At 34.9% G+C, this 8,877-nt stretch overlaps 1 protein-coding gene across 1 annotated transcript in view; it reads left to right on the top strand.

Annotated features, from left to right (window-relative positions):
* The window catches only part of LOC108358529 (putative nuclease HARBI1), an 8,578-nt gene extending 4,502 nt beyond the window's left edge, over positions 1–4,076 (top strand). The window contains 3 exon segments of the mRNA XM_017609932.1: positions 2,504–2,930; positions 3,290–3,456; positions 3,710–4,076. Coding sequence (XP_017465421.1) covers positions 2,504–2,930; positions 3,290–3,456; positions 3,710–4,076 — 961 coding nt within the window.
* Positions 4,077–8,877: the final 4,801 nt, after the last annotated feature.

Genomic DNA, 8,877 nt, shown 5'->3' on the forward strand with positions numbered 1-8,877 from the left:
GGATGCAAAATCACAGTTACACAAAAGAACTGGCCAAATTTTTCAGAAATCCCTTCAATTCTGATATAAAACATGATGCCTAAAGACTGCAGATCTCCAATTTAGATGATCGGTCATATGACCGGCAGATGTCTCGTAGGATTCCCAGAGAGTTTTGCTTTACATAGAAATTTGTGCTCTTTTATTTTCATTTTGACTCACTTCAGTGTTGGTTCCTTTAATTCAAGTTGGCATTCGGTTTTTGGAATTTAAATAAGTTCTCAGCAAAAAAGTTTGTTTAAAAAAATATATATGTGTACATAGTGCTTGAAAATATCAATTTTTCCCTTACCTTAAACCTTTGGGAGTGGGCAAAAATGATGTTTTGTAATTTAGGCAGAATTGAATATGCGCTATCTGGGAAGACAATATCTACATGTAATATTTATTCTGTTTGTTGGCACTATATCCAAACACAAACGCATCTTAAGTATCTTAACAGTTAAACAATTTCTTATTCTCTAAGTTTGCGAATAAAACATCACACTTAAAATTAAGACATTTATAGCAAACATTTTATGAAGAAAATCCCTTCTTCGTTTAAAATAAAAGTTAGCGAATTTGGCCCAATTTCATACAACCCTGCCTGACATGAAAATTTTCTCCACGATAAGGCTAGTAGCCATTTCTAACAGATTTTGGGTCGCTTAGTCAAAAATGGAAATATATATACTTATTTGAAATTTAAAAACAAGGCAAATAGCAAAATCGGCTAAAAAAGGGCTAATTTTTTTCTGTAAAACGGCTAACAAACCGGCTGCCGGCTAAATTGAAATTTCTCCGGCTGTTTGCTATCGCAACCGGCTAAATCTAGCCGGAAAACGGCTTAAATGGCAACACTGGTTCCCATACTAATTAGAGATAACACTTTTGGGCAAAATTACTCGAGTTTGTCTCATGTTTATGTTTTGTGTTAAACTGGAATCTATCGCTGCTNGTTTCCAATTTTGGAATCTGAACTTGGCAGCCGATGGATCAAAGCAGATATGACCGAAGAAGAAAAGCAACAGATANTAAAAATGATATTTTGTAATTTAGGCAGAATAGAATATGCGCTATCTGGGAAGACAATATCTACATGTAATATTTATTCTGTTTGTTGGCACTATATCCAAACACAAACGCATCTTAAGTATCTTAACAGTTAAACAATTTCTTATTCTCTAAGTTTGCGAATAAAACATCACACTTAAAATTAAGACATTTATAGCAAACATTTTATGAAGAAAATCCCTTCTTCGTTTAAAATAAAAGTTAGCGAATTTGGCCCAATTTCATACAACCCTGCCTGACATGAAAATTTTCTCCACGATAAGGCTAGTAGCCATTTCTAACAGATTTTGGGTCGCTTAGTCAAAAATGGAAACATATATACTTATTTGAAATTTAAAAACAAGGCAAATAGCAAAATCGGCTAAAAAAGGGCTAATTTTTTTCTGTAAAACGGCTAACAAACCGGCTGCCGGCTAAATTGAAATTTCTCCGGCTGTTTGCTATCGCAACCGGCTAAATCTAGCCGGAAAACGGCTTAAATGGCAACACTGGTTCCCATACTAATTAGAGATAACACTTTTGGGCAAAATTACTCGAGTTTGTCTCATGTTTATGTTTTGTGTTAAACTGGAATCTATCGCTGCTTGTACATACATACATGAATTTCGCTTTCGGCGCAGCGCTGCTTGTACATAAGTTTCGCTTTGCGCCTGCCTGAAGCTGGCAAAGGTTCTTTTTTTATTTTTGCGCTGTGCTAGCTGAGTATAAAAAAGAGAAGAGAGAATAGAGAGAAATATGTATGTGGTTTGTTGATGCTCTCTAAACACAGACGCGTGAAAGGCAAACGGTCTAGAAATGCGTGGTATTAAAAGCGTTCCTTAACTCGGAAATGACAGCGAAAATGAGAGAGCAACAGTCAGTGAGAGTGACTCTCATTAGTCCGAAGTAGACAGATTTAGTCAGAAGAATTTTTTCTGGCAAAATCCTGAAAAGTGTCAAACTCAACTGAATTTAAATTAACGGAAATTAAAGAATACGCTAAAAGTGAGAATAATCTAAAAAGTAAAAGAAATGAATTGAAATTGGAAGGAGGCAAAAAATAATTGATATAGCAAGTGTTTATTGTGCTTGTGCTTGTGTGAATGTGTTTTGTACATACATTTCTGTTCTTATTTGACGTTAGTTTTGTTGTTGCCATTCTTTGGACTAAAAATTTGGTTTTTTGCGTTCCTTTACTTTTCCTTTTATTCTCTTTTAGTGAGCGCATTTTGCTTACGCTCTGGCATTTTGACACTTTTCAGATTTTAGTCCAAAAAGATAAGGAATGAACCTATTGTTGATCAACTTAATACTTTATTTAAACATAAGGGTTGCTCACAGTTCGAGTGTGTTATCTTGTTAAAGTTGCCATCTTTTAACTTTAGAAGTAAACTGTGAATACCCTATATGTGTTAACTAAATTTTAAATCAGATTTATATCTAACTTTCGGCTGAGCAAAGAGGCGTTTATGTACGTGCTTGGTAACATAAAGGACAAATTGGAAGGTCGTATTTCATCATCCATACCACCAATCCTGAAATTGTGCTGCGCTTTAAGGTTTTTTGCACATGCGAGTTACCAGGAGGCCATAGGAAATGAATTTCAATTGGGCCTAGCCCAATCCTCTGTTTCGGTAGTTCTGAGGGAGGTTTTTCCAATTTTGGAATCTGAACTTTGCAGCCGATGGATCAAAGCAGATATGACCGAAGAAGAAAAGCAACAGATACGAAGCAAATTCTATTCAAGGTCTGGAATGCCCAACGTGATGAATGGAACACATGTTGGAATTATTGCTCCTCACAATGACAAACACCTATATTTAAACAGGAAAGGCTTTTTTAGCATAAATGCCATGATTGTAAGTTGTAACTAAATTATATTANACATGTAATATTTATTCTGTTTGTTGGCACTATATCCAAACACAAACGCATCTTAAGTATCTTAACAGTTAAACAATTTCTTATTCTCTAAGTTTGCGAATAAAACATCACACTTAAAATTAAGACATTTATAGCAAACATTTTATGAAGAAAATCCCTTCTTCGTTTAAAATAAAAGTTAGCGAATTTGGCCCAATTTCATACAACCCTGCCTGACATGAAAATTTTCTCCACGATAAGGCTAGTAGCCATTTCNTAGCATAAATGCCATGATTGTAAGTTGTAACTAAATTATATTACCATTATTGTTTGTTAACATATTAATGTATTGCAGGCTTGCGATTATGACATGAACATCCGATGTGTTGATGCCAGATATGCAGGATCTACCCACGATTCTTTTGTGTGGAACAACAGTTCATTAAATGCATTTTTACAAAGTCAGTACGAAAATGGGGATCAAAACCATGATTCAATAATAAAAGGTTTGCTCAAAAAGCAGTTTTCTCGCTCCCTCTTTACAAAATCGGCTCCCTTAGCAAAGCATTGTGTGCGGGTTCGTGTGTGTGTGCAAAGCTTTTGTAAGGCAGCTAAGGGAGTGTCAAAAGTCTAATGTCAATAATGAGCAAACCTTTAATTATTGAATCATGGATCAAAACTCTATTTATTTAGGTGCGTTCAAATCCTCCTTTGTATACTGTGATTATACATACATGTACATTGTACAAGTATTTGCATTTGTAATTTCGTTTAGGACCTAAAATTTAACTGTTTAACTGTTAACACCTTTTCGAAAAGCGGACTCAGGGAGTAGACAGTCATTATATAATAAGAAACATGCGAAGGCAAGAAACGTTGTTGAACGGACGATTGGAGTGTTGAAGGCTCGTTTTCGCTGTCTCCTCAGTGAGCGCAAATTGCGCTACACACCTACGAAAGTGACCACGATTATAAACATATGCTGTGCTTTGCACAATATCTGTAAAAAATTTAAAATGTGTGATCCAGACGAATCTGAGATTTTTATTGACGCCGTTGTACCATCGGAACCAGTTAGTGAAAATTCCGGTGGTACACCCGGAGAACGTCGCAGAAGAGAGATAGCTGATGCATTATTATAAAATAAGTAACTACTTTATTTTAAAAAAATATTTTTAAATTAGTATAGATGTAAATAAAAATGAATTCATTATTTACTTAGAAACTAAAGAAATTCACAGTGATACAGAGATATTTTTTATTATAAATTTTTTGACAAAAGAATATGTACACTTAACAGCAAAAGTCTGCGTACACCATTTTTAACCTTTTTTAAATATTCACAAAATTTTCCAAGTTAAAATTTGTTGGTTATATTTTTATAATTCGAGAATGCGAAGTTCGCCGATATTTTCTTTCGCTTCGCAAGTGATAATACCAGCCTATAACTATAGAAAATCGCGGGATGCTTTATGAAGTTGCCTAGTGTTCATACATATGTATGTACAAAGAGATCCATAAACTAAATTATGTTCATATTCGATTTTGTTTTATGCTCCAAAATTCCCCGCAATTCATATTTTAAAATTAACTTTTAAACTTTTCTGCAATCTGGGCACAGTTAAAGCTAATCATAGTAACGCTACTTCAGAAAGAAATTCTTCAACCCCTGGTCGGTTAAAACCATGGCTGTGTATTATATGGTTGACAGGTGTAGGACTTTTACAAATACACTTACATATTAAAATTAATACTGAAAGGATAATAGAAATATATAATACAAAATTAAGTTTGCAAATTAAATAAATAAGAAGTTCTGATCACTTTATTAAAATAATTCCATCATTCAATCGAAAGACGTTGTAAGTAAGAAATATGTATTAAAATATATACATAAGTTCATTCATTACTTTAATAAATACAATGGACAATTTTTTATCTTATTGTTTTTGAAAAGATTAAGTAATTTTCTAATTAACGGTTGGATGCTTTTAAGTCATATAGCTTGAACTTTGAGGGGTCACTCATGATGAAACTTAAACTCTTTTTAATTTAACTTTATTTGAAAAGTTGACCCCAATCACCCCAAAGTTCTGTATCACCCACTGATGTACATGAAGTGGAATATAGACTGAAAAATCCTTATAAATCAGCACCCATTTCCGAAAAATAAGTACATTTGCGTACTGAACTGGGAATTGAATATTTTCAGTACAGCCACTGAAAATTCAGTACTGTCCTTCCCAAATCAGTAAGTTCGGCAACCGTATACTACTGACAATAGTTCAGCCGTTCAGTGCACAAATTGATTAACACCATCAACAAAAAGTTGGGAGATGCGATCAAATAATGTACATTATTTTCTAAAATTCCATTTATAATAAGGGTATTCACAGTTTACTTTTAAAGTTAAAAGGTGGTAACTTTAACAAGATAACACACTCGAACTGTGAGCAACCCTTCACACATGTGTTTTAAATTGTCAATAAAACAAATATAGTCAGATATATATTTAAAAATCTTTCAAATTGCGCCCACCTTATGTTTTTATGCTTCACTTTCCATTTTTTCTTAGCGCGAATAATTAGCTGATCAGAGATGTCAGTTTAACACAAAACAAAAACATGAGACAAAGTCGAATAACTTTGCCCAAAAGTGTTATCTCTAATTAGTATGAGAACCAACAACAAACAAAGTTACCACATGGTGAAATATTTTAAAGTTACCAGGTGGCAAAATTAACACAGTAATAAAAAAAAAATGTTATAAATATTATGTACTATTGTATGTTGTCCCTATCTATGTACTTATTTCTAAAAGGTATTTTTCTGTTACCAAACGATATCTCCTTTAATATTTTATCAAATTCAATGAATGATATCTCATTTTGAAGGGGGGAAGCTCATGTACATGTGAAAAATAGTCACGTTGTTCAAATTTAGTTATCTATTTAAAAAAGGGGGGTTTTGAAGGCCTGGAAGAGTTGTATACCGGTCAGTAATGCGTCATATCTTTTCTAATACTCCATCAAATTGAATGAACTAAACACCATTCTGAAGAAGTTATGGTAAAAAATAAAAACCTTTAGGATTGCCTCTGCTTAAATTTTAGTGACTTAAATATACATGTGTATATCTTGAGTAAAATATTGCAACGCGTTAAGCGAATGAAACACATTTAAATGCACTCTTAACCAGAAGTAATAATTTGGTTGCCAACTCTTTAAAAATCTATATACATACTTATTTTTAAAAGGTAGTTTGATGTTACGACACGATATCTCCCTTAATATTTTATGAAAGTCTTCTGATTGAAGAGGGGAAGCTCACGTACGATCGAAAGATAGTCACGTTGCTCAAGTTAACTTAAAAAGGTGTTTTAAAACGCTAAAAGCACTGTATCCGGTCAATCTATTGCCATATCTTTCATAATACTTCATAAAACCTAATGATTGAAACCGTTAAGATAAAAAGTACAATCTTTTGAATAGTAAGGATATTCATCAAACCTTATAAATGCATGGTAAACCGTATAAACTTATAATTGTGTAACCCTTATAAATTAACTGTCAAAATTTGTATGGAAAATCATTAATTTTACATTTCTGATAAACTCGATAAAGTGAAGCCAATGCAACTCTGTCGCAACTCTAGCTATGCTTTCTTGTGCAATAATCGGGATCCGCATACAAATTTTGCACGCAAATTCAACAACAACATATGAACCTGATAGAGATGTGGTTCAATTATTATCCCGTCTCTTTGTTTTGTTTCACTGATAATTTGGCCGCAAAGTTTTGGCAGCCGTGACAAATGAATTCATACACAAACAGACATTCTATATTTATTTAAATAGATATTATCTCGTAAATATAATTTTTTCCAATTTAGTGAGGTAGTTTCTATAATTTCTTTATCCCCGTGCTAGTATTATAAAGTTAGTGATACTGAGCTCTATAACCAAAGAAAACACGACCATTGTCGCATGTGTAAACGAAAAGAAAAGTGTGGGTCGTTCATGTAACAGAGTGCGTAAACTTAAAAGATTATCTGCTTGATAAAGTTATCGGTTTAGATGAATACCACTAGTGTTGCTCCTGTCTAAAATTTTATTTATTTATTAATATTATATTTTATAAATCAATTTATAAAATATATTAGGAGGCTCGGCGGCTAGGCCATTTGCCTCGCAAGCAAAATTATATTTCATGCAGCAGGTTGTGTTTGTTGAGGGCGTCGCTTAGCAGCTTTATTGTATGTTCATGACTGCAGTCTAGAGTTGCAGTCAAGTTATTGCTATAACCGGAGATGGGACAGTCCTTAAGGATGTGTTCTATACTGAGGGGTTCGTTACATTGCCTGCATTCCCGTTGAGCTACGCGACTGTAGTAATGCTCAGATGTGAATTTGGTTACGCCTATTCTCATTCTTGCTATTGTTATGCATTTTTCGCGTGAAAGGTCCTTATGATAGTTCAGTCGGTCACATCTGACGTTGTGGGTCCTTAAAAAACACTTGGACGATTCCCACAATCTATCTCTGGTTGCTCTGAGGTACGATCTATGGAAATTTGTCATGGCAGTGACCAAGCAAGGAGACTCTGCTACAAGTGGCACACTAAAAGCTTGTTTAGCAGCTTTGTCTGCTAGCTCATTGCCTGTTATCCCCATGTGTCCGGGTATCCATGTCAGTTTAATATAGTCGTGTTTATTAATTCTCCCCACTACGTATCTGTGCGCTTCACTATTTCGGTCCATTAACGATTTTAGCACACTCAAGCTATCCGAGAAAATGACGGCCCGTTTTTTGATTCTGGTTGCGTGTTGGACGGCAAATTTAATTGCTGTTAATTCGGCGTTAAAAATACCAGCATATGGCGGCAGAAGGGCTTGATGGAGTTGTTGATGAGTTCCATCCATCCGTTGTTCTATAACAGCATAAGACGGTGATTCTCCGAGTAAGGAGCCATCAGTATAGTAGAAGGTATCAGCTGAACAGTTTGCTTTATATGCTAAAACATTTTGATGTAGACTTCCGCAGAGGTGTTGCTTTTATTGAAAGCGCTCAATGAGATGTCGATGGAGATACTTTTGTCTGTCCCGCACATATCAGGTGGTTTTGGTGGTATTGGGATATGAGTGTCCTTTAGATACTTGGTAATAGCAGTGATGCTGCAGATGCTCCTGTAGCTTTTGACCTTAGAACTTCCGCTAGTTATACAATCCCAAAAGGTGTTATGCAGAGGATGCGAAACCGTTGTGAAAGCTTTTGCTGCCAATTTTACAGAACGACTCTGGAGTAGCAAACGGAAGTCATCGTAGCGCGCTTCGACTCTTCTATTGGTGTTGCCACTAGTAAGCCGGCTGCAGCTCTAAAGCAATGATTTAGAGCAGTATTTATTTTATTTATATTGGCTTCGGATGTATATCCATAGAGACTGATGCAATGTTGTACTGCTCCTTCAGCTAGTGACCGGCATATATCAAGAGCTGTTTCGATATGGGGACCCTTTTTCCGGGAGCATATTACTTTGAGTAGGTTCTGCACTTTACTGAGTTTTGATGTGATTGTTTTTACGCGTTCATTCCATAAAAGATTCCTGGTGAAGGTAACGCCTAAAATTCTCATTTTCGCTTTGAGATCGACGTTATTGTTTCTCAGTGTAATGGACGATACGTTACAGTTTCTCTTTCTGCAAAAATGAATGGCTTCAATCTTGTGAGCCGGTATTACTGATCCGGTTATTGCCGACCACTCTTGAATTTTTTTGTCGATGGAATTGAGGCTTTGAGATACTTCTTCTTGAGTGCCTGAAGACAAAGCAAAGATGTTGTCTGCATATATACCAACGAAATCAATGCCATGTATATCTTTTAGTGTTTTTGACAGTGTGTTCGTATACGCATTAAAAAGGAACACAGAGAGTGGGGAGCCCTGCGGAATT

This window comes from Rhagoletis zephyria, unplaced genomic scaffold, assembly GCF_001687245.7.
Source record: "Rhagoletis zephyria isolate East Lansing unplaced genomic scaffold, Rhagoletis_zephyria_1.1 Rzeph_scaffold_00268, whole genome shotgun sequence".
Classification (NCBI taxonomy): domain Eukaryota; kingdom Metazoa; phylum Arthropoda; class Insecta; order Diptera; family Tephritidae; genus Rhagoletis; species Rhagoletis zephyria.